General features: G+C 39.7%; 1 protein-coding gene across 1 annotated transcript in view; it reads right to left on the bottom strand.

Moving 5' to 3' along the window:
- Nucleotides 1–27391, bottom strand: part of SLC38A1 (solute carrier family 38 member 1) — a 60366-nt gene that overhangs the window by 24403 nt on the left and 8572 nt on the right. The window contains exons 2-5 of the mRNA XM_057701578.1: nt 23534–23643; nt 19788–20005; nt 11499–11574; nt 11100–11215 (exon numbers count right to left, since the gene is read on the bottom strand). Coding sequence (XP_057557561.1) covers nt 11100–11215; nt 11499–11574; nt 19788–19909 — 314 coding nt within the window. The 5' untranslated portion in view covers nt 19910–20005; nt 23534–23643. The remainder of the gene's footprint in view (nt 1–11099; nt 11216–11498; nt 11575–19787; nt 20006–23533; nt 23644–27391) is intronic.

The raw sequence follows: 27391 nt of genomic DNA, 5'->3' as shown, positions 1-27391 counted from the left end.
GGAACCTTTCAAATGAAAGTATTATTATTCCAAACCCTTTTCAGGGGTGTGCATTTGTTTAAGCCCCAAGCTCATAACAGAGTCCCTGTTTCATTTAAGGAGCTCATGAAATGCTTATGGAAAGGAGCAGAAACATCTAATTATTCAGTCCCAAAGTGGACTTCGTAGTCACTTAGTCACATCCGGATTAAATTTCAACATTCTGAGGGTTAGAGGACCAGCACACTAGGATCTGGTAGCATGTGATTATTTGTAATATTTAAAAATTGAACTAGCGGATGAAAGGGATGGTTTTTAAAGGCTGGGCAGGGAACAGGTTAGGATCAATTATTTGTACAGCTCCATTTCTTTCCTTGTAGGCAAATGTAACTTCTGTGGCGCAAAGGTTCTCTTAAACTAGCCTTACTACTGATTAAGTGTTTTGTCTTATCTAAGGAAAGGAATATGCATCACTGGTGACCAAATCAAACAATACCCAATATAATCTTAAAGAGTCAGAAGTGTTTAAGAGAGATTTGTAGATAGAAATAGAATTTATCAGTTTAGTTGATGCTTTGAGAAGTTAAGAAAGTTAGGAGGAGGTCTGAGTTTAAATGAGGAAGTTGTACCAGCAGGAAAGAAAGCCATGTGCCACCACCACTTCCTGTTTTTGCCTACAGTCGTTGGTAGAAGGCTGTGGGTTTTGTGGGTGCTCCATTTATAACTCTAGATATGGCTTCCTTCCCTCTTCTTCCACTCCACAGGGATCACTGGTTTCCCTTCTCCTCAAATCTAGATTCTTACCTTTCAAAACGATGCCCCCTTTATCATACTCTAAAGATGTAACTCCTGAGAGACAAAAGAATTCCATATAACCATTAGGCAAAGGAACATGCTGTACTTGGTGGGCATTTTGGACTTCCATTCCAGTAGGAATGATGGGTTACGGGCTCTATTCACACTCTCCAACTCCGTTTCCACGGTAACAACGCACATTTAAGGAGACATGGGAGAGTTAAGAGGAATACACCTTTGTTGCTCTCCCTTCCCCCATCCCATCCCCAACCAGTGTCATCCTGGGCAAGTTACTCAGCCTCTGTGAATCTTGGCTTTTTTATCTGTAAGATGGGGATAATAAATAGGGTTGTTATCAAGATTCCATGAAACAATGTATACTTTATAACAATCTTCTTTTTTCAACCCTTTAAAAAAGTAAAAGCCATTCTCCACTAGCAAACCATACAAACAGAGGCTGCAGGTGGCTTTGGTCTGTAGGCTATAGTTTGCCGACCCTGTCGATCATTGATACCATGTGCCTGATCAAAGGTGAAGCATGTGGCCATGGAACAAAGCAAAACTAACTGGCCCACACCAGGGCAGTTTTCCCATCTATGAAACCAGCTACCACGCTGTAAGTAAGAAAAGTTCAAGCGAATCTTGAAAATCCAAATGTTTGGACTATTTGGACCTACTGTGCAGATACACATCTGTCCTACTGTGACAGCAAAGAGTAAGTGTTAAAGGCATTCTCTGCATCACAGCCGTGAACAGTACTGTTAACACCTTAGACAGTTTAGTTACACTGCCTCTTGCAGACTAAGAAAAACACAGGGCTCCAAACCGGGGGCCACGCTGCTGTCCTTGGGTTGCGCCGGGGCACCCGATGCAACTCAGCACAGACAGGGCTGAGTGAGCTCTCTGTACACACTCTTGCAAGTTCCGGCATGCACGCACACACACACACACTCACCACACTCCTATGTCTCTGGGGCCAAGAGAATCAACTTCTTGGAACCCCTTATCAGACACATCTCAGATGACTCATCAATTAAGCATAAGTGCTCAATTTTTAAAAACAGTGGGTGGGACCCATCTCCTACACTTGCCAACTCTTTCTGTTTACAAAATAGGCACTCATTTTTAGCACAACACCCCTTCCCCCCTTTCCTATTTCCCAATTTCTGAGAAGTTCTCCGTCCAGTGAATTTCAATAGAGTTCGGCGGCACTGCCGCTGTCCTTTCTACATGTAGCTCTAATGCTGGCAAGCCTGAACGTGCCCTTGCTCCCCTTCCAGTGCTATTATTCCCCAACAAGAGACTCCGATGCCAGCGAGTTTTGCTGCCAGCTGAAAGACAACAATTTTCTCTTCAAATCATTTCTAAGGAACGGAGACTATAACTCAAAGAATTTTGAAAACAAGTAAGGGACTGACAAGACGGAAGATGAGTCTGCCTGTACCCAGGGACCTCCTAGGATCATCGGAAGAGCAGCGTTTCCTGTTGACTTCCTCATCATCGCCCTGTTTTGATATCACGAAATCCAATTTGGTCTTTCCTTAGGAAGCAAAGAATTGCCTGTTTAGGAGCCCACGGAGAAGACAGCTTAACAATTACGAGGAATGACTTGATACATATCACACAGACCATCTTTGTCACCGCTAAGAGCAAAATTATCATCTTGGTGGGTGTGATTCAAACTTTTGGGAATATATATAAAGTAATAAAGCAATGACAGTTCAAGAACATGCAGAGTATTTGCAAAGGTACACTGCAATCTCACTCCAGTTTGGTAGAATTTGCTGAAAATGACTTAGAGACTCCAGAGAGCCATGCTGAGGCAGTTATTTAAGACTGCAAACCTCCTGAAAGAACATGAAGCCCATTTTTTGTGATACGACAGTAATGATCAAATAACTATAATATATGAACAGGACTTAGGGCAATGTGTTGATGGGTCTGTTATTCTAATTCCATTTCTGCCTACCCCTTATGTAGGCTGGACTGTAAAACACCACGTTTAAAGAAAGAAGGCACCTGGTAGTCTGACCTTTGTTTACAGAGTTCCTCATTTTTTAGATTTATCTTTACCGGCATGGCTATTTACTGACTTGTTTGTAAACACTGTGATTATAGACAGTACAATGTTGTATCTTTTTGGTGGTAGGATAATGATAAATGATAATGGTCCACAAAGGTAAATATTAAGAGAGAGAAGAATTCACCTGCAACTGGAACAAACAATCCACCACAAAGTGAAGGTAATTGCTATAAACAGACAGTGACAATTACTGTCCTTTTTGCAAACAGCAATTTAGCAACAAATGCCCTTTTAGCAATGCAGTGCTAACCTCTTACAGTATTTCTTAACAGCCTCTAACTATTTTGAATTTTCAAATGAAGGAGGCATTCCCAGGAAAGTAACCAATGGGGGGGTGAATCCCTTACTAATCTTCTACAATTTTCTTTACACCTCCAGAGTCTACTTAAAATTTGAGGGTGAACTAAACCTCATAGTTGATTTTTTTCCTTCTGATAAGTTTGCAAAATTATGAGAGCCATTGTTTGCCCTAAAGCCTTGTAAGGCTATGTAAGACCATGCTAATTCTTACATACTCACTCATTCATTTCAGGGCAACTTTATTGAGAATCAGCTATAGGCAAGCACTGTTCTAGATCTTGCTGTGGGAGGACAGACAAGGAAGACTTAATCTTGCCCTTGTAGGGGCCAGTGTTCAATAGGGAACAAAATACAGATGCCTAAATAATGAAAGTAATACTTGCTATTCAAAAGATAAAGGCTACACCAAAAAGAGAAGGAAGAGAGCTCCTTCCTTCCACCTGGGAGGATCACAGAAACACTTCTGGAGATGGCATCTGACCTGGGTCTTCAGGACCATCAGGATTCAGAAGCACAAGGATGACCTGGGAGTGGGGTGGTGGAAAGGCCGATGTGATGGGCATGGTGCTGGCGGCCCCTACGGAAAAGAGGGAGGCTGGTGTAGCTGACGCAGAAGCAGTCTGCAGGGAGATGAGGTGAAAATGCAGTTTGGAGCACGTGGCACTGTACTGATTGCTCATTCTAGCTCTTGTGGCCTAAATAGCGACACTGAAAATATTTTTTATCAAGTTTTCTGTAGGTAAGAGAAAAAGGAAAAAGTCTTATTGCCATCGTTTTAAGTTCTCTAAAAAATAGTTTTCTCAACTAGTTTCTTCCCCTAAAGCACATGGTAAAAAAGCTACCTTAAAGAGTATAACTTTCCACTCCCACTCCACCCCAAGACCCTACGTCACCCTCCAGAAGTAGCCACTGTCAAGTTTTCTTGGGTACCCTCCCCAAGCAATCCATGTAATGTACGCACGTATACACAATGCTCACTTCCACCCAATGTTCAGTTTGTTTGTACATAATAACATTCCCAGGAATTTTTTTCATACCAATATATAGGAGTCTATTTTACTCTTTTAAATAGTAGTCTAATATTCCATTTTGTGGAACTACTATGCTTATTTAACCAATTCCCTAATAATGGACTTGGTATAATCTGACTTTGCTATGACTTACTTTTCAATTCTTAATTACAAAAAGTTTGATTAAAGCCCTGGAAGGAATTAAGTTCAAAGGCAGCGGGAAATCTTAAATACAACATGAGGCAAAGTCAGACACAGATATGACAATTATGAAGCCTTTCAGAAAGTTTACTGGTTTTACCAAATACTAGCTGTGACCAGGAACTTGACCACCCTGATACAAAATTTGGTACCCTTGGTATTGCTGAATTATTTTCATTACAATAAAGGTGATGGTTCTTGGCGGGACAGTAGTAAAATAGTTCAAGAATACTGACTGATTTTTTTAAATTAATCCAGTTATTCTAACTTTAATGTATATTGAGTGCCCAACACTTCCTAATTGGGCCTGATTATAATTATATGAGAACAAAATACAAAATTTGGGGAAAATATTCTTTTATACTACATGTTTTTAACTATATATATACTAAGACCAAAATATCTTTTATTAAAATAGTGATTATTTTCATATACAATGAGTATAGACCTACCTTTAAATATATTGGGAGCTCTCTCTCTTTTTTTTTTTTAGCTCTTTATTGGAGTATAATTGCTTTACACTGTTGTGCAAGTTTCTGAGGTACACCAAAGTGAATCAGCTGTATTTTTATACATATATCCCCACATACCCTCCCTCCTGCGACTCCCTCCTGCACTCCCTATCCTGGCCCTCTAAGTCATCACCCATCATCAAGTTTATTTCCTTATGTTATGCAGGAACTTCCCACTAGCTGTCTATTTTACATTTGGTAGGGTATATATGATACTGACTGATTTTACAAAGTGATTTTAAAGAGCTAAAGGATTAACTTGCCAGTATTCATTGATAAGAATAAAATTTGTCTCAAGAAATACACTAATAATGCAATTTTGGCTTCTGAAGGCATCACTAAAGGGCAGTATAGAATTTTAGATCACTCAGGTTCTTCTCGATGGAATCCTGTCTTCCCTACTTTCTAAGTTGTTATTAAGCCTCAGTTACTTCATCTGTAAAATGGGGCTAATATTTACTTCATAGTGTTGCTGGTGGGGATAAGATGAGATAATATGATATATACAGTTACCATTCAATAAATGTCGACTATTATTTAGTAACTACCTAATTAATACTTTAACAGACACTTAGTACATGGTGTTACTGTGTATCAGGCACTACTGGTACTCTCTCCAAATCGTTCTCTCTCACTCTCTTACACACACACACACGCACACACACACACATTTCTTATAGCAGCCGTATAGGGTTGGTACTAACTAATAACTGATTTCTTGAATGTCACTTTTCAAAGTGTGCTTTTAGATCCATTATCTTTTTTATTCTTACAACCACTACCCCAATTAGATAGAAAATGGAAAACACCAAAAAAAGGGCAGGAATTATAATCAACCAAAATAAAATTTAAACTATTGTTTCATACAGATTGTAACGTTGTTTTACAATTATCATTTCAAACAGATTGTTTACAAATTCAGTGTTTAAGATAAGTTATGACATCTCTTTGAGCTACCCAAAATGTTATGAATTACATACTCCTTTTCCACGGTTTTAAACTTAAAGGTTACATGATTAAAATAATAATAAATAATAGTAATACATGCTAAGAAATTATGGGAAAATAATAAAGCATTTATTACATTATCAGGTTCTACATAGTGTAATAAACCTCTCATTTACCTAGCACAGTGAGGTGATGACATGCTCTTCAGCGATTAATTTTCTATAACATGTATGCCTTTAATAGAAATCTTTAGAAAATGTAACTTTGCTGTTTGGGGAGATGGTAATGTGAAATAACAAACAAAACAAAAGCCATCATTCTTCCATGCTAAGATTTACTTTCAATGCCTACTTTTGCTATGATGGAAGCTGTGGAAAAAGACTAGCAAGAGAAGAGTCAGAAAGAGAAAAACAAATACTGTATGCTAGGGAGGCTCAGAAGGGAGGGGATATGGGGAATATGTGTATCAATACAGCTGATACGCTTTGCTGTACAGTGGAAACTGGCACAACAGTGTAAAGCTTTTATACTCCAGTAAAGATCGAAAGGAAAAGAAAAAAGAAGAGGATACAGGGGAAAGAGATTTCTTCAGCACCCACTGCTTTTCCCTTGGATCCCACTCAGGAAAACTCAATAGGTGCATTTTACCCTCACCTGTGCCTCAGCACACGCCCAAACTGCTGCCTCAGGGAACAGCCCCATTTTATTTCCAACACAGAACATATACCTTCTGAAAAACTGTAAACTGAGATTCCCCACGACCATATTTCCTCTTCCACAGATGCAATTACAAGGCCTCAGGATTTAGGATAACACAAAACCTCACAGCGTTCTTACAATAGGGCAGAATCCACTGAATCTAACTGAATGTCTGTTAAACAGGAATGACAGCCATTATAGTCAGGTCCAAAAAATGAGCCCCAAACTCATCCAACAAAAAGAAATCACCCCAGCAAGTTTCCAGATGACCCCAGTGAAGAGCCCGGCACCCAGTCTCAGTGAGACACAGAGGAGCCTTCCCAGCTGCTTTTCTAAAGAAGCCTGGATAGGCTCGGACTCTTTCTCCGAGTTGGCCAATATGAGTCTGGAACAGGGCCCTGTACCAGATGAATTATCTTCCTCCTGCCAACTGCTTCTTGGCTTTGAGCAGCTGTGGGAGCAGCTGGTTTGACAACACAGAATGAGTCCTTGTTCTGAGGTAGGAGAGCTCTGCATTCTGTGAAAAACTTGTAAGTTTGGGTCTCTATACAACTACCTTCATGAGCTTTAACCTGAAGATTTGGTGTGTTGTGCTATTCCTGCGTCTTGCAAAGAACCAAACAACCTACGATAGTTTTCTCCAGGGGAAATCTTCCCGCAACTGTAAAAGTCACCGTTAACAAAATCTTTGCCTCAATCAAAAACTGAAGAGTCATGAGATAAGAGATCAATTAAACACTGAACCAGTATAACTAAAAATGAACCAAATTCCAGGAATGGTAGATTGAATACAAGAATTTACTCCAGGTCCCCTTGCCCTAATAATCCAGTAAAGGGATTTTCTAAAGCATAAAATTGCTAGGATAGTAAGAGCAGGAGAGAAGAGACAACAATAACAAAACTTCAGAAGCTGGAAAGCAGACAGAGCTGAATCTTAAATTGGCAGTGGAGAAAGCCAAGACCAATCCAACTCACACCAAAGAATTCCCAAAAGGCCCTGGTGGCATTACTGGAAGTAGGGAACAATGGACAGGATTAGCTGAAATAAAGAGGATCTGTTGAACTTCTTTCAAGAAATAGCTAGAATCCCAAGACCAGGCACTTACTCTGTAAAGCGGGGTGACGGCTCCTCTTCCATCTTGGCAAAAGATACATAAATATACAGAAAATATGTTCTCTGTAAAGGATAAAATATAAGTTGCTGAGTGAGGGACTCAGCACAACTTGTGGAGGAGGGGTACTGCAATGAAAACTAGGATTGGGTGGACATATGCACAGAGATATCCACCCAAGCCCTTTTCTCCTACTTGGTCCCCAGAAAGATGGCAGCAATGCCCAGACCTACAGGAAGGTGACTGAAAGATCTTCTCTGGGTGATCTGAACAGCCGAAAAGAAACTGACATGGCTGATTCCCCAAGGAAAGGGCTATTGACAGCACCTCTAGTGAAGCTATTTCCAAGAAACCCCACTCATGTGTACCAGGCTCCAATTAGCCTTGTTCTGGTCCACCCCCGGCAATTCTTGAATATAGCAGACAGAGGTTAACCTGACATCTAAGGCAAGATTCTAAAATGAAAGAGTCCAAAACAAACAGAAAAATCAACTTGCATCACAGGGATACAATCAGCATAACTCAGATTATGAGAAACTCTATAGGACAATGGCCCTGGTTCTTCAACCAATAAATTGCACAAAAAAGAACAGAAGAAAATGGGGGAACCTATAGAGTAAAAGAGACTTAAGCCACATATCAACCCATATGAACTATATGGACCTTATATGAGAATTGATTTGAACAATCCAATTGTTTTTTTAAAAAATAAGGTAATCAGAGCAATTTAAATATTGTTTGGGTATTTGATGATATTAAGGAACTGTGGTTAATTTTTTGTGTATGACATACTATGGTTATGTTTTTACAGTCCTTATATATTAGAGAAATATACTGAAACATTTATGGATGAAATGATATGATGGCTGGGATTTGCTTCAAGACAATCTGGGTGAGGGGCTGACTAAACAAGCACAGTCATGAGATGACGGGAGCAGGAATCTTTTAGACTCTCTACTTGATGTCTGAAATTTTCTATAACAGAGAAAAACTATCATTAGAATCCTCAGAGAAAACAATGAAATCATAAAACAGAAATAAAATTATACAAAAAGGGAACATTCAAAGAATGTTTAAAAGCTCTTGTAAATAAAAAAAAAAAATAAGAAATAAAACACTCAGTAAAGAGTTGGGGGAAAAAATTGATGGCATATCCCAGAAAGTATAGTGAAAAACTATAGAAATGAAAATAATGAAAAGAATAAAAAGTTAGAGGGCTAGTCCAAAAGGTCCAAAATCTTGGTAACAGTTCCAGGAAGAGAGAAAAGAGAAAGAGAAGGAAGGAATTTATCAATACAGCAATGTAAGAAAATGTCCCAGAACTGAAGACCATGAATCTCTAAAAGAAAAGATGTACCAGTTGCCTGACACAATGGGTGAGAAGAGGCACACAGCAAGACACATCACTGTGAAACTGCAGAACATTGGGAACAAAGAGATTTGGCAAGTTTCCAGAAAAGACAAAAGCCCTGGCTATATATAAAAGATCAGGAATCAGAAACATTTGGGACTTCACAACAGAAAAAACTAGACAGCAATGAAGCAATGCCTTCAAAATTCTGAAGGAAAATGATTGCCAATGCAAAGTTCTATATCCAGCCAAACTACCAATCAAGTGGTGATAAATACATTTAGAATAAAAACAAATAGAATAAAAAACAAATAGATAAATACAAATAGAATAAAAACATTTTTCAGACACAAAGACCTCAGAAACTGTATTTCTATTTACCCTTTCTCAGCAGCAAAAGCAAGCAAGTAAATGCAGAAAGAGGAAGAAACAGGGAACAAGGGATCTAGCAGAGAGAGAGGTGGAGGGGATTTCTGGCATAGGGTAAGAGCCACAAGAGCTGTTCTCATCATCAAAGAATTGACTCTTTATGCTATGTTAACATAAAACTACTTGATATATTATAATAACTAAAAAGAAAGAAAGAAATGTAAAACACATGCCTGAACCAAATGTATTTCTAGCTTTGGAATGATTGAAAGTTGTCGCAGAACCATAGGGTTTTGGAGGTTAATAGGGTTGTGAGCTTTTTCTAGTTCCTTATTTCAAAGGGTAGGGAACTGAAGCTCAGAGTAGCTAAGTAACTTGCTGGACTAGACAACCATTTAGAAGGAGTGGAGACTAGCAGTCAGGTGTTTCATGTTAATGCACTGAAAATCACAAGAGCAGCTACTCAAACTCCGTCTATGGTATCCTCGCAGGGTCAGAGTTTCACACACATAAAAAATATCACCATGGAAATATATTGTCCAGCTCCCATCATTTTACCTTAAAACCTGGCACTTGGCTCAAGATATACATAAACAGAAAGACCACCTAGAAAGATCCAGCCAGGGCAATAAAGAAAGGAGGCTACAGTTGGGTTTACTGAATTAGGTTGACAACAGGAAGACAATGTATTAGATTCACTGCCCTGCACAGCGTTGTTTTTGGAAGAACACTTCTAGTGGGTTTACACACAAAAGTAAGAATATTAATCCCTAGCACTGTGGACCAATATGGCACAGCCTGGACGGGCATTTCTGATGCCTGAGTAGTGGAATGGGTAGCAATGCATTTCCATCACAATTTTCTAGGTCTTTCTAAAGGAATAAACACAATTTGCAGGATTAGTAGCCATTTTGGTCGCTGCTTCCAAGGAAACGATGGATCCGGCAATGAGGACTACTGGGCAAGCCCAATGAAGAGTGGGAGTGTCGTCAGGGGCAAAAAGGAGAAGAGAATTTCCTCCTAGCCTCATCGGGCAAAGTACCACTGATACTCCTTTGAGGTCTGAGAGGGGAATCAGGCTGGATGGGCATTTTCCTGGTATAAATTCTACAATCTGTGTGCAATTCATTCCAACTGAAATCAAGCCTTCTGTACATTTGCAGAAAGTCTCATTCAACAGTTTGAGATGAACTTATTTCAAAAGAAAGTTTCCCATTTTCTTTTCACTGAATCTCAGGGGGAAAGAACGTACTAATTTCTCATCTTTAAAACTCTGAAAACTTCTACGCTTCTTGAATATTTCCTACAAACAAATTAGCAGTTACCTTTGGATACAGTACATGTTCCACAGCAATACAAATACCAAAGTGGTGACTGGATGGATTAAACACCTCTTAATATTTTCACCATTTACCTGAGATTTAAAGTGGCAAGTCAAGAGTCCAAAAATACAAAAAGTGCTATTTTCAAATTTTTTTTATCCTTTTCACAGTGCTTATTTTGGTATTTTCAATTAAAAGAAAGATTTTCTCCTTCAACTTTCTTATAAACATTAGGTGCTTGTTGGAAAAGCCTTCGAACAAACAATATAAAAGGATGTACTATAACTTAGCCAAGTTAGAAAAACAGAAAAAGAAATAAGAATTATTTAGAAATATTTCCAATGTCTTCCGTGTATGAACAGAAAACATACAGAAAATACAGTTTTTAAATGGAAAGTATGTCAGGGTCAACACTCACAGAAAAAGTAGGATGCCGGTGTTTGCCAGGGCGAAGGCGAGTCCCAAAATCCCACTGCCCATAATGGCGTTGCTTAGGTTAAAAACAGACATGCCCAAGGAGGTCGTTCCTGGAATCTGAACAGAGACAGTCACACTAAGCAAAACAGTCCTCAAGACAGATCATCACTCCAAAGCCTTTGAAGCACTATCAGGAATCAACAGGGAAATGAAATTCAAAGAATCCTTTCTTAGTGGTCTATTTTTTTTTAATGGGTTTCAGAAGAAAATACATAGGCTCTGAGGAATATCCTGGTGAATAAATAGCTCTGCTTTTGGTACCATGCTAAATGAATTAAAAACATCTGTCACAATTTATGTAATTAAAAAAATAAGCAAACTTTATTACAATGACACTTACGTAGTCATCACATTTCTTTTTTTCCAAATGACTGTTCGTGAGACTCCTTCTACTTTCGCGATCAGAAATAAACTTGCTGTAAAGAGACGTATAACGATTTAATTTCATGATAATGATTTAAAGCGTAACATCACGACTAAATGATTTATTACTTACCAAAGCATCACATGAAAAGTTACCAAGCAGTTACTTAAGAGTTTATAGTCCTATTCAACCCCTCTCCCTACCTCATTTTTGTTTTGTTTTGGGTTTTTTTTTTTTTTTTTTGCTAGTATTAGCTGTCCACATTCTTGTCTTACCAAATAAACTAAAAGTGCTCCAAGGGTAGATACTTTGCCTCATTTCTTTTAATATTCCTCACTCAGCACAAAACAATGAAAACAGTAGGTGCTCATCTTGAGAGGAAATGAAAGACAACCATGTCAAAAAGAGCTATAGATTTTGAATCATTTTAATACTAATAAATTAAAACACTATATACAATGCAAATTAACTTTTATATAGGTTTTTCTCTAATGGAAAATTAGGTAATGTCAAGAATACTATAAAGCTGGCATTTAAAAAGAACACTGGAGGCAGGATTCCTTCTGAGCTCACATTCCTGGAAAACAAAGTTACTACATAGGAATTCCCTCCCCCCTGCAAAAAAGAAAACAACTCTTTCTCCATCAAACATTCCTCCAGCACCTGCTTATATGCAAGTCACTAGACCAGGAAACGGGGGAGATGTAGGGCTGTGTAATGAGTGATGCTGACAGTAGCCCATAGCAGCTCCGATTAATTACAGAGGAGGAGACAGGGCATACGGTCCATGGTTAGGGGCAGAGCTACAGCTTAAAGCAAGCATGGGATTCAGAACTTAAGTTCCAACCCTCACTCGCTCTGAGGCCCTGAGTATGCTACCCCAGTTTCCTCATCTGGGAATAACACTGTTGCATTACCTCATAGTGTTACTGGGAGAATTAAATGAGAACACATGTAAAACATCAGTACAGCTCCAGGCACAGAGTAAGAGCAACACATGGGAAAGATGCAGACAGGCTGAGTAGAGTCAAGTATATACAAACATATAGAAGGAGGCATTCAGGATGGTCCAAGAACGAGCAAATATATTATCAGGATTAATATCAGAATTTTATAGGGACTTCCCTGGTGATCCACTGGTTAAGACTCCGCTCCCAATAGGGAGGGCACAGGTTCAATCCCTGGTCAGGGAACTAGATCCTGAATGCTGCAACTAAAACCCAGCTCAGCCAAATGAATAAATATTAAAAAGAACTTCATGACCTAAATTTCTAATTAAAAAAAAATTCCCATTAAAAAAATAAGTGCATTGTCAAAAGTCCATTCATAAGCAAACAATTACATGTATTAGTAAGACATGTTAGGAATGCTTTTTGGCTCTTCTTCTGGGAATTTAAGTATCTGGTCTTAGTAAGAACTAATCAGCGAATTTTTCACTAATAAATATAAAGTCACTTGATCTGGACTATTTTAAAGTAGCATACATCTTTAAACCATACGTTACATTTTCAGATGCTTTTTTGAACGAAGCTGTGTTTCACGATAAACCATTTTTTAATGAAAGATATATATCATCAATGTTGGTTTTACTTATCTACCTTTTTCATCTTTAATCCACATTCTTCAGGTTTGCATTACTTCGCCTCAATAATCCAAAGGCAGGCAACATACATACCATGCACTTCCCCTGAGGGCACCACCTGGTATGCACAGCACGGGCTGCGGTTTATTTCCTTCAGCATCTGCCTTTACCTAGCACCTGCCCAGTGACCACCAGAGAAGAAAAGGAAGCGAAGAAAACCTTGGTCTCTTGAAATGCAGGAGCTGACATTCCAGCTGAGGAGAGACCAGACCAGCTAACACCAGAATAGGAATGTCAGGCCGTGCAAAATTGAGATGAAACAAGGAAACCAGAGAAGGAAAAACCATTAATCGGTGGGATTAGCCAGAGGAAACTTAAAGGCCTGAGAAATAGTATTGCAGGGTCTTAGCAAGAGAATGACATAATGAAAGCCACGTCTTTGGAGACCCATCTGGTGGTTCTCTAGCCTTGGCTCTAAACATTTTAAATCATTTCACAGAACTGAGGTTTACAGATCTGGCTGGAGAGGGACAGGGAGAGCAGCCTTCCTTTTGCCCATGCAGCCCAAGGAAATGGGGGCGCTGGGCTTTCCAAAATGAAACTGACTCCTATTTGGTGTTCCTGTTAAATAAAGACTGTATGTAATCAGGCTAATTTTAACAATCAACTCAAGTCTACCAAATCATTACCCAGAAGGTCCGTCCCCTGTTTACCTTTCTTGCAGAGGGACTTGCTTTCCAAAGAGAATTTCCATTATTTTTAAATCAAGGGAAAAGTCTGAACATTTTCAAATAAACTAAACCAAACACCAATACACCTCCTGTTATGGCAGATCTAAGTTCCTGGCCTGCCAGTGCTCCACAAACTGATAGAGAAGAACGTGATCCAAGCCCTGGGACACAGGGGCATTCAGCAGGGTCAAATACCGCAACAGAAGGGGAGGAAGAGGCGGCCCGTGCATGCTTGCCAGTTCTCTGCTGCAGCACTTCTGCAGGAGCAGAATAATGCAGGTGATTTGCAGGGCTGCTGTGATGAGTAACCATGAAAAAGCACATTAAAACTCATTGTGCGTCGAGCGCTTCCCAATTCTGCCGATTCTGCCTCTTTACGTCTACTTTCTGCAGCAAAGCTTACCAGGTTTTCCCAAAAATCTTCACTGGCACTTCCACTGAAAAAAGTTTCAAGTACAAACTGCTTGCCCTGCAAATTCCAGGTAATGCTGAATTTGATCTTGCCTCACTGTTCGATCTTAGTTCCTCTTGTTCTTCCAAATGGTCTTCCCAAGAGGCAGTGTGGATCAAGATAAGACCGGGGCGTTCTGTTAATAGAGACTGAAAAACAAGTACCACTCTCCATCCTCCTCTCAGTCAATGCCTTCCTGCCGTTCACAAGCCTCATTTTCCATGAGTCTGCTGATGCTCTGGTGTGAATGGAGTTTTCTGACTCTGACCTACTTAGGGTTCTTTTGTGGCACAGGCTGTGGCATTCAGTTCATCTTGCATCCAGAGTGGTGGTGTCATGTTCTCACCCTGAGCTCCTTCTTCTGCATACCTGCCCCTGCATTAGAAACTCAAAGGAATCCTCCATAAATCGCATGTGTCTCTTCCACTGAGGAACTAGGCAGCAGCTCAGGCTGCAGGGAAATTGCGCTCAGTAAGAACGATGTACTCCAAGAAAGCCTCTGTATTCTCTTTATGGTGTTTCAACTTTTTCTTCTCTTTTGTCTTTCAATCTATGCTTCGTAGTTTTGCAAGCCATTTTTTTTAAACAAAATAAGACAAAACTTTTTTTTGTAATGGAGAAGTCCATTTACAATAACTAGGTCAAGCAGCTTATCACAAGTTTCTGTTTTCTCACTATTTAAGAAATGCAACTGCGTGTTAAAAGCACAGACCTCTGGCAAAGACATCTTTATTGACTTAAAAATGGGCTATTGGAGAAGGCGCCTTTGACATGTGGTCTCAGAATGATAAAAGTATTATTAAAAAAGAGTTTTCACTGGGTTGGTCTGTACCCATAAAGCAGAATTTAATCTTAGGTAGCCATTGTTCTGTGAACGAAACAAAACAAAGATCTACAGCGGTTGTCGTGATGACCTTCAATAGACAAAGCCTTAAAAAGGATGTAGGCGTTACCCTGAGGTAGTGTGAAGGGGAGGTAAGCAATATAGAGCAGTTATTTAAAACCAAAAATAAATCAACAACAACAGCAATCCAATTAAGGATGGGCTGTACAATGGGAAAATAATCTTCCTATTTTAATCTCTACCAATCAGGTTCTTACTAGATTATAGCGTTTCATTTGGAGGATTTATAACACAAAAGAGATGAGTGGTTAAACGTAAATGACCTTTTGTAGCTCTTTCCCTGAAAGTCTAAGGAAAAGAGAAAAGGAGGAAAGAAGCCTGTAACAAAGAGATTGGAACTCATGAAAGAATTAAAGAAACAGCAGGCATTTAAAGAGAAGACTGAGAGGTGAGCAAAGCCTTATCTGGTGGATAAACGCTATCAAAAATAGGTGAAACCAGACTTTCGTTGTAGCAGGAACAATTAAATCCAGGGAAGAATTTTCTGACATGAAAACTGAATATAGGAAGAAGTTATGGAGTCTTCTTTCCTAAGGTATAGAAAAGGCCTAAGAAGAAGAGAAGGGATAACTTTTTAAAGGCCATTCCAATAATACAAATGTAGTTCATGAACTCCAAAAGACATACAGGGACCAAGGAAAAAAAAGACTGATGCAGGGTGTAGTGACAAGAGTTATGCATTAAGAAAAATCTTAATGAGAGACTCTCAAATTTTGTTAGAAGCTTCCTGGGTCATAACAACAGTAAGTATACATGGAGATAAGAGCAACAGTAGATAAATATTAAAATATATGAATATTTGCCTGGATACAGATAAGAGAATCTATTAATATTTCAACAACTTTAAGATAACCCTAACCAACAAACATCTCAAACCTAAAACAGTATTATTAGTCCTTGGGGGGAGAAGAAAGAAGTGCTTGCCAAAGAAAAAGGGTTGTACTTTTACTGTGAGAGACTTTCCTCATATTAAAAGACCTACTCTTGCCAGACACTGTGCCAAGTACTTTACATGAATTTTCTCATCTGTTTTCACAATGTGGTTGGTACTATTAATAGTTCCATTTTAGAGAAATTAAGTAACTTGACCAAAGTTACATTACTAATAACTAAACTGTTGAGCCAGGACTTGAACCTAAGCTGGCTGATGGTACAACCTGAGTCCTTAACATACAAACAGCATTGCGTTTAATGTTCCCCAACAATCCCAGGAGGTCAGGTATTATTTTTATCCTTGTGTTACAGGGATGGAACTAAGGCCTAAAGCACAAGGTCACATGAGACCTATGGACAAAGCCAGGATTCAATACAAGTCGAAATCCAAAGCATGCACTTAACTGCTCTCTCTGTCTGTCTCTGTCTCTCTCTTTCATTTAACAAATACTTTGTAATGTCTGTCCTATACCAGGCACCATTATCATATCATTACAAGGTACAAGAGATATAAAGAGAATTAAGATGGTGCTTTCTCTCAAGAAGCTCACGTCTAGAGGAAGGTCTAGAGCTTGCTACTCAAAATGTGGTCCATGGACCAGCTGCATGGGCATCACCTGGGAGCTTGCTGGAAATTACAATCTCAGGCCCAGTCCCAGACCTACTGAATTAAAATCTGCATATTAACAAGGTTTCCAGGTGTTTCACATGCACATTAAAATGTCAGCAGTACTGGTCTAGCGGACATTTCAACAGGTTTTGCTGTTCCAGGTATAGATTTCTGACTACAACCCAAAAATTAGGGCATGAAAGAAAACAACTGAACTGGAATAAGGGCAGGTGTCCTAATGCCCAAATGGCTCTACTCTATTTTTAATTAAACTTAACAAAATGATTCTTATACAACAGTACCCTAGTAGGGAGTTTCCAGGCAAAGCCATCAGCTAGATGCCAGGTAATCAGAGGTTAACATTTGTTTTCAACATTTTCTCTAGCTTCCTAAAAAAAGGCACTATTACCTAGAAGTTCACCGTTGTGGGAGATGGTTCTCTTAGATTCATTTAATTGGGCCTACCTCCCTCCCACCAATGTGACAAAGCTACCAGAAGAGTCAGAGGTATTAGGTGTAGCTTTGCAGAAGTCACAGGGGGGAGGTGGTTTTTTAAAAATGTTTATTTATCTCTTTGGCTTCATGCTGTAATATATTGTTTTTAATTCTGATTGTTCTAGAGTCAGAAATGAAGCATGATTCATAAACCATGTCAATGGAAGAGGGGAGATAATATGAAGAAGTGAATGCATCACACTGCATTTGCAACAGTGGAACCAAATTCCAGAAAACAAGAGGTTGTACAGCCCACGCCTTAGTCATGGTTTATGGGGAAGTAAGCTCCCCTGGCAGGCACCCAAAGATGCGAGGAGCGGCGCCTACTCCTACTGGAAGAGGTTATCACCTCCAAAACAATACTTTCTGTTAGTAAAACTTTTAAAGATCAAGTTCAGATCCTAAGCTGAATATTATAAAAGATTCTCATTTTAAGGTCCTCAAGATCTCTATTGCTTTGGGAATGAAGCTTTGTTATAAACTCAAAAATGTACTCCTTGGAATCCACCCACCATTAAGTGGAGGTCAGCAGTGACTACGGAACACCCGAGGAGCCCAGAGCAGCAAACAGCACTGGCAGAGTTTAGCAGAGTTTAATGGATAGTAGAGACTATCTTTTTCACTCACGCCCGAGCATTTCAATCAGAGGTGGCAGGATAGAGTGGAAAGACAGGGACTTCAGACGGACCTGTGTGTGCCCTTGGGCAATTATTTTTTTTCTCTGAGCCTCCCTCTTCTTTTTTGTAAACTGAATTTTTAAATTCTCTTTATTTGCAAAAGAATTCGTTGCATGATGTTATAAGGATACGTGGTAATATATATAACCACCCCTGGCACTTAAGACATGGTAGTTATTCTTAACAATCACTCAGAGATGGTGAAAGAAGCAAACTTGAGTCCAACAAAAAAATATCACAACACAGTAGATGATACTTGGATGGTAATGAGGAAGTATTTGGGTTGGAGACTTAACCTCTGAGAACACTTAAGGAAGAGAACGAGGAGGAGGGGCAAGGGCTGCAACTTCTGAGTGTATGTAAATGATGACAGCCCAGCCAATTACACATTGTATCAGCACGCAGAGCACATTATCAGAAATGATTCCTGCGAAGATGCCTGGTTCGCTGACAGTGTTTTCATCCTCCTCCCTCCCAATTTCCTTTTGACCCCGCCCCCCCTCAAAGAGCAGCATGGTTGGTGTTCTAGGTAAGCCGTCCCCACGTATTCTACTCTCTCCTCCCAGCCTTTTAGAAGGCTTCAGGGCTTCGAACGAGCCACACCACTAACTCCCAAGCTGGAGAGCTTCCCGCTAAGGGATCCGTATAAAGTGGCTATAAAATCAGAAGGTCAGAATCTGCAGCAACATGGCTGGACCCAGAGATTATCATACTAAGTAAGTCAGAAAGAGAAGAGAAACAGCACACGATACGGCTTCTGTGTGGAATCTAAACCACGACACAGAAACAGAAACAGATTCACGGAGACAGACAACAGACTTGTGGTTGCCAGTGGCAAGTGGGTGGGAGAGAGATGGACTGGGAATTTGGGATGAGCAGATGCAAACTACTATACATAGAATAGATAATCGGCTATATGCCAATAGCAAATAGAAAATAAAAAAGAATGGATAAACAACAAGGTCCTACTGTATAGCACAAGGCACTATATTCAATATCCTGTGATAAACCATAATGCAAGAGAATATGAAAAAGAACATATGTATGTATAACGGAGTCACTTCGGTGTACACCAGAAACTAACACAGCATTGTAAATCAACTATACGTCAATAAAATGGATCTTAAAAAATAATTAAAAAAATAAAATCACAAGGTCAGAGAATGCCCCAAATCATTTAAAAAAAAAAAAAAGGATATTTGGTCCTACTCGTGTTAACTTAAGAAACACACGACCCAACAGTTGGAAGGACCTGCTGAGGGCAAGAGCTGCCAGGCCAGCGTTCTTCCTGCCCATCCCCTACCTCCCCTCACTCACCGTCATCTCTTCTTTTCTTTCTGTTTCATGTACTATTTCTCTGTTTCATGTACTGTTTCCCCTACTATTTCTCATAGAGCTATTTGGCTCTATGTTATCATTACTTAAAATTCATGTTATAAATGATGCTTGTAATGACGTATCTGCCGTTTTAACATGGGAACATCGGCAAGTGCGACTCTGACCATTCCTTGATTAAAATGTGGGGGAGGCCAGATGACTGTAGTACACATTGAGATATGGCATGCAGCGAAATTCCAACAGTTGGTCTAATTCATAAGCACAGAGCTTTTAAAGAGTTAGGGCTGGTTGGGGTCCAATGTATTTATACATTTTTATTAGGCTCAATTGAAAGATTTGAAAGCATGAATAAATTACTTTCCTATCTGCTTCATCTGCTATTGCAGACTATGCCCAACAGATGTCACATATGAAATTCAAATTACATCTTCAAATGGAGCATAGCTTTAGTAATGAATAATTCAAGAGAATAACTGAAAACCAGAATTATATTTTAGAGACATTTCTTTCATTGGAGATAAACTGTTAGTGGAAAAATACTCACCTATTTATCTGACCATTTTCTACTTCGGTGAAATCATTGGAATCATTGCTAATGTTATCATCTTCAGGCACCGTCATGTTTTGCAACTCCGTTAATTCGAGTCCACTTTTGAAATGCATCATGTTTAGAAAGTACCTGTGGTCAAAAAATGAGTCCAAGTCCTCCTTCTCTGAGTGTATTTACAAATGGATAGCAGCAAAAATATAAGGTTGACACCCCTAAAAATACAACACAAGGAAAAATAATTAAACATACAAACGTCACCACTGATTACAAATAAACTATTACACACAAATAATGAATTTACCGATAACATAACTTTGACATTTTGCTATTCAACGCATTAAAGCCATCTTGGTACATCAAGTTACAGAGGCTGTAAATTTTATGTCTTTCATAAATCTCCCTCCATTTTTAACTATAAAATGAGTCATGTCCCATAATCTTTATGTTCACATTTATAGGAATACCATGTCATCTGTAGGCAATAGAGATGCCCTTTCATGAAGCAGTGTGTTTAAAAGGAAGGCGATTCAGTTATTTTAATGCGTCAGACCACAGAGCACACGTATTGCTGGGTACAGACTGAACAGACACAAAAGCACCTTTGATTTAGCAACCTGAGTTTAATAAAAATGCAAATCCTCAATAAATGGCATCATGCAGGAATAACCACCCACCCTGGAGGTCAAGCAGCAAAGGACAAATCTGTGTTTTGAAATTTCGCAAACGGTTTATCCATCAACTGCAAGAGATTAAATCAATCTCTTCAATGAAATCACTCTATGTCAGGGAATTAGGGAATTAAAAACTCATACTCAGGGATTTAGGTTAATCCACCTGAAACTATATTTTCTCATAGAAATGAAAGACTTGCCGAGTTCACATGGATGACCATGATTTAGATTTCTGAGCTGTCACCAATAATATAGAAGGCAGGTGAAGAGTTTCAGACACACAACATCACAAATCAAAAAGCAGGTGGCAACGGAGGTGTGGTGTTATGACTTATTACAAAGAAAACATATATGGTCTTCATTCCTGTTTCTGGCTCACAGTTCCTCAAACCCTTAGAATTTCCTGTGTTGAGAGTAACAAATGTCTTTTGTTATGTTAATGAGGCGACTTTGGGAAAGCACCTAAGGATGGGGCCTGGTTGCCCAGCGGTGGAGTCAAACATGTGATGAGAGGGTTGGAATTTTCAGTCCCACCCCCTGATTTCTGGGGAGAGGGGAGGGGCCAGAGCTTGAATCAATCAATAATGGCCAATGTGTTCATCAATCATGCCTGTGTTATGAAGCCTTCATAAAAACCAAAAAAAGGAGGAGGTTCAAAGAGTATCCATACTAGGGACCCAGAACTCTACCACGTACTGGGCCCCAAGCTCCACCGGGACAGAAGTGCCTTTGTTGAGGACCTCGCTCTTTGTATCTCTACATCTGGCTGTTGATTTGTATCCTTTGAAATCTTCTGTAATAAATCGGTAACCTAGTGAGTAAATGGGTTTTCCGGAGTTCCGTGAGCTGTTCTGGCAAATTAATGGAACCCAAGAAGGGGGGTCATGGAAACCTCTGATTTATGGCCAGTTGCTCAAGAGCACAGGCAACCACCTGGGCTTGTGACTGGCATCTGAAGTGAAGGGCAGTCTTGTTGGGACAAAGCTCTTGACCTGTGGAATCTTATTCTATCTCCCAATGGATAGTGTCAGAATTGAGTCGACAACAGTTGGTGTGGGGAAGCCTACACACACACACACACGTTGGAACTGGGTCCAGGAAGGAGCCTCACTAAGATAACATCGGTGAGGTGATGGGGATCATGGAACGAAGCAGAATGTCACTGAGATTTTTTTTTACCTCCAATGGTAAACCCTCTTGGATGATGTCTGGCTATTTTGTCTGGTCCTGAATTCCACAAGATAACTGTAACCTAGTTAAGAGTCAAAACTCCAACGTGCCCATCTAAGCATTCTAGTATATCCCAAGAAGCATTTTGCTAACTGATAATATTCTTAGGACCCCTAGAAAGTACCCTAGAATGATACTTCAAGAATTTCCTTCTTCTCTTCCCCACAGCTAGGCCCCACCTTACTCCTTTTCATTCACGCAGTCTCCTAACTGAAACGAGTCTTCCCTGGTTCCAGGATCCTTTACAGCTTCCACAAGATAAATATTGTCTAATACCTCAGGTTCCAGGAGCCTCACCCTTCCCGCAGGGCAGGGCCTCTCCTGGAAAGCAGGAAGCTAGGACAGGAGATTGAAGCTCCTTGAACCCCGGGTCTAAGGCCAACCTGGCAGCTTGGGGCTGATTCTTCCAGCCAGGGTGGTAGTGCTGGAGCCTGGGCCATGACGAATTGCTTTCAGTGCCTTCACGAAGCAGCAGTACTTACAGCCTGTCTTTACTTTGCAAACGCTGAAGTGTATTCGAAAGGTTAAACCCCTTGGCCCCCTCTGAAGAAAGCTGCACAAATGGACTGGACTGGGTAACCCCTAGAAGTCTTGCCACACTGGCTCTGTCCTGGATGACTCCTTCAGAGGCTACTGAAGTGATACAGCAGGGCTGCTAGAAATTCTAGTGCACTCAGTGGACGGTGTTTCCAATCTGGATTAAGGAGTCCTTTTCTCTCCATAAACTTGTAGGAAACAGGGCACTAGACAAAAAAAATTTCTGAGAGGAAAAGTTGACTAACAACAGATCTGGAGTCTACTGTTTGAATGTAAACTTTCATATCAATATATGTGTGTGTATACAAATATGTACTACACACACCCACACACACAATGGACAAAAAAGGAAAAGAATAAAAAGAATAGAGGAAGTTCTGGCCACTAAAATTAAGTCAGTATTAGGCAAAAGCCAGTACTAATTTAATCACACAGGATACATTTTTGCCTTTGGCTTAAAGAGAAGTTTATTTTTCACAGTTCCAGAAGTCCAAGATCAAGGTATTGGCGAGCTGTAATTCTTCTGAGGCCTCTCTCCCTGGCTTATAGATAGCTGTCTTCTTGCTCTCTCTTCATGTGGTCTTTTGTCTGTCTGTGTGTTGTCTGTGTTGTAACCTCTTCTTCTTCTTTTTTCTTTTTCTTTTCCAATTTAGGATAAATTTTTATTGTTGTTGTGAAATAGCTTATCTGAAATTTAACTTATTCATGAAAATAAAAAATTGAAAAATAGGGAAAGTTAAGAAAGTTAGTGACTTTTGTCACTAAGGTTGAGGCGACACTTAGAAAATACTATCCTTTCAATTTATTATATATTTACTGAGTGCTAGGTGATGAGAGGATTTTAGAAGTTTGAAAAAGTCAAATTCAGGGATCTGAGGCAGCTTCACAGAAAAATCACATTTGAACCGGCTCTTGAAAAAGAAAAAAAAAAAAATTTCTGGTTCTAGAGCTAATACATGCCCACTGTAGAATCTTTAGAACAAACACTGTACAAGAAACCCCACCACTCAAAATGGGCCACTGTTAAGGAGTCTGGTTTGCTTCCTCCTTTCTTTTCTTCTTTTTTCTTTTCCTTTCTTTCTTCCTCTCTAGCTCTCTCTCCTCTTTTTTATTTAACATTAGAATTTTGGACTGTTTTTAGTCTATTGTTTTTCACGTTAATATTACATATTAAGCATTCTGAAGAACAAAAGTGTTTTTTAAAAATATTAGTTCCTTATTAATAAATAACATAGGTTGTTGTAGAAAAATTAGAAAATACAAGCTTGCAAAGGAAGGAAAAAACAATAAGAAAAAAGTCACCTGTTAGCAAGTGGAGACGATCACTGTACATATACTGGAGTATGACCTTGGAGGGTTTTCCTATGCGCATAGATATACTGCCTGGCACAGAGTAGGCACTCGATAAATATCTGTTAAATGAAAAGCATGAGTACAAATTTTTTTTAAAATGTGTATACATTTACAAATATGGACATCATACCATAGAGTTTTTAAGACCTGTTTTCCCACTTAACAAGATACAGTCTCCTATCCTGAGTTACGCCCGTAAACACTGGTCTACACCATTACTGCAAATGCTCCTTAACTGCCTGACTGTGCCATCAATTGACAACCAACCTGCTACTGCTAGACAGTCCCATCGCCTGGTGGACAGGAGACTGACAAGTGGAGATGCGCCCTGAGCTGAGACTTCTCAATGAAGGAGAACACGGCTAACATGTTCTTCCTGACAGAGGCAGGAAGTGCAGGTTGAGTTTAAGAAACAAAAGGATTATAGCTTCACTGAAAGATAGAAGCAATTATTAGACCATACAATTAATTAAAAGACCAAATGGGCCTTAAGCTTGTGGTCAACAGCCCCTATCCACTGTAAAGCTATCTTTTCCCCTTTTTATTATTGAGCAAACTATGGGGTGATGTTTTCAGACGGTTTGAATAAACATGGATACAACTTTGCCTTAAAAAAAGAGAGAGAAGAGGAGAGGAGAGAAGAGAAAAAGAGAAGAAAAAAGATCAAATGGGGTCATCATGTGAAGATCTTGATGTAACCCAACCACAATTACTATCTCCCAATGTTTTTAATAGGTTACAAATGACAGGTTACTCAGTGCAGAATATTTCTGATCCTTTATTGCAATCTTGTGAGGTATTCTTAAGAAGCATTATTATCTTAGTATGCTTATTGGTACATTTTACTGACAGTACCAATGTAAAATACATAAACTTCTCTACACTTCATGGTGATATGTATCAAATGAGAGGATATACAGAGAAACTTGTCTGGTCTTACATTGTTTACAGCCTACTGAAACAAGCAAGACCTTCCCATATAAAGTGACAGTATATCATAAACATTTGCATGATAGAGACCAAACTCTACAGTAGAACAAAGAATGAGTCCAGAAAGATTTCACAGATATACATACATACCTATGTGCATACAGGAAGGAAGGAGGGAGGGAGGGAGAGAAGGAAGGAAGGAAGGAAGGAAGGAAGGAAGGAAACTGGAGCCTGGAGAAATCAGGTAAGGTTTTACAAAGAGTTAGGACTTGAACTATGTCTAAAAAAAGGTAGGACTTAGACTGCGGTAGCGAAGGCATTCCTTGCACTGGAAACAGCACAGGCAAAGACAAAGACAAAGAGGCCAAATGTGCACAGATAAATCTAGCTAGAGCAGAGGGAGCTAGGCACGTGTTCTTGAGTAATAAGAGGTTATACTGGTTTGGTAAAAGCTGACTGAAAAATTGTAGAGAGAAAACCAAACCAAAAAATATATTATAACTTAAACATTGTCCAAAAGTACTTCTGGGGATAAAGAAGCAAGAATACAATTTCAATTGTTAAGACATGTTGTGATGGATTGGCTCACTCAATTTCCCCCCTTCTTTCTAGTGCAGTTCTGCAGAAGATAGAAAGGTGAAAACTACACTTCCCACGTTCCTTTGCAGCTAGGGTCTAGCGAGAATTTAGATTCCACCAATTAGAGAGCAAAGTGATGGGGGCCAGGCATCCATTTTACTTGTACAATTCTAGCAGGTGCCGCAGGCAGCACTGGAGCCAACAGCTGTGGCTATAAACTCCTGATCCTCTGGCCTAAGTGATGTGCTCCTGGAGCATGTGTTCAAACAACGAGAGACGGCTTCCTGATGCAGGCACAAGAGCCCTTAGGCCAGCTGAGTGGTGGCGTTCTGGTGATTATTCCTAGAGACCCAGCCTAAAGCCTGGTCTCCCATCTTTCCTAGCAATTTTATAGACCTTAATTCCCTGTATTCAATCCTTTTTGCTTAACATACATAGAAAGATCTCTGTTAATATGCAGCTAAACCCTGACTAGTATTCTTAATTTTATTTTTTCCTCCCTCTAAAATTTTTTATTAAGAGAAATTTTAAGCATATATAAAAGTGGACAGAACAGAATAATGAACCCCCATGTAGCAACTTCAGCAATGATCATTTCAGGCCAGTCTTGTTGGTCTTGTTGAAGTTTTACCCCCACCATCACACAGAATTATTTTACAAAAGATCCCAGATATCTCATCATCTATAAATATTTCAGCACATATCTTAAAAAGGTCGGGTCAATTTTTTTTTTGAAGATAGCAATACCTTTTAATTTTTTTCAGATCTGATGTGCTGTGGTGTCCTAAGCAAGTCTGTTTTTAAAACAATACTACCATATCACAGTCACACCTAAAATGCAACAAGACTTCCTTAACGACACTAAATATACTTACACTTAATTTCAAAATTGTTATGAATCACTATTGGTTTTTTTATTCTAAAGAATAAGATCACACTTCTCCCAGCTCAGCTCCTGAAAATCAATTATGACAGCTAGGACAGTGGTTTTGAGAACGTATTAGGTGTAAGGCCAATGATGGTCCTGGTCTTCCTGCCATCTCTTCCCATAACCAACTGAGTCTATTTACACATGAGGTCCTTGGCTCACTGGATTCTCATACAGTAATAATATGATCTATGAGCTGCTTCTCTATATTTCAAAAGGCCTCAAACAGGCTAAACAGGTTAACTAAAACATCAAGAGTCCTTGCTTTTGGCAAGATTGCCTTAACTTGACGTGATAATCCTAGATTCTGACTGGCAATGTTATATATCTTTGAGTAACAAAAGCAGGAAGTGGATTAATACATTCAAGCTGTAGTCAAAACTCACTAAACAGTACACTTAAGATCCAGATGTTGCACTGCATGTAAATTATACTTCAACTCAAATAAAAGCTTAAAATTGATAGTCTTTGAAAACCTGCAGTCCTTGGGATGTGGGGAATGGCCTTCAGTAGTGAAAGGCTGGGATCCAGTAAGCGATCTCAGAAGAAGAGGTGTCTTCTCTCTTCTAACTCAAAACTCATGACTTATCCAGTGCTCATGTCTCAGCTCTGCTAGGACTTGGCCTCCCTCTTTCTCTCTACTGGCTTCCCCAACTTCTGTCAATCGTGCTCAGCTCCATATTTGGAAAGTAACCTTGAAGTCTTTACGGCCAACAGTCTGAACAACTCGCCAGTCCTCATCACTCCCCTGAATCCAGGCTCCATGGCAAACCCGGGCTCCACCCTTCAGGAGCTGTGTTGACCCTGTGCAAGTAGGTTAACTTCTCTTTACCTCAGTGTCCTCATCTGTAAAATGGACATAAAGTAGTACCCACTTCACAGAGTCCTTATAAAGATTTCATGACTGGGTCCAAGCTGGGCCTGATTCTGGTAAGCAAGTCACTGCTATTATTGCTACCTCTTCCTAACGAAGGCAAGTGGTCTGTTCTCAGTCCTCATCCCTTCACCTGCCCGCACAGGAGGGTCACTGTTTCCCGGCCTCCATCTCCTTGCTCCTCACAGCATCCTCCGACATGCTGCTGCCCCCTCCTTTGCTAGCTCCCGGCCTTCTCGCACCCTCGGTGTGGGGGCAGCCCTTCTCCCTCCACTCTTCCCTCCGCACTCTTCAAACTCTTTCAAGTTTCAAGCCTGAAGTGTCAGGCTTCATCCCACAAGGGCATCTTTCAGATATTGTTCCCCCAGGCCTCTTCATCTTACAAAACTCCTCTGCATTTTGGAATTCCTCTGCATTTTGAAATAGGATCGCCTCATAAATTCTACTTGCTAATGATCACAGCACTTAACATGGCATGTGTTTCTTCACCTGTAAA

The sequence above is a fragment of the Hippopotamus amphibius genome, chromosome 12, assembly GCF_030028045.1.
Source record: "Hippopotamus amphibius kiboko isolate mHipAmp2 chromosome 12, mHipAmp2.hap2, whole genome shotgun sequence".
Taxonomy (NCBI): Eukaryota; Metazoa; Chordata; class Mammalia; order Artiodactyla; family Hippopotamidae; genus Hippopotamus; species Hippopotamus amphibius.
Note: the sequence above shows the minus strand (reverse complement) of the source record. Positions and strands in the feature narration are given on the sequence as shown.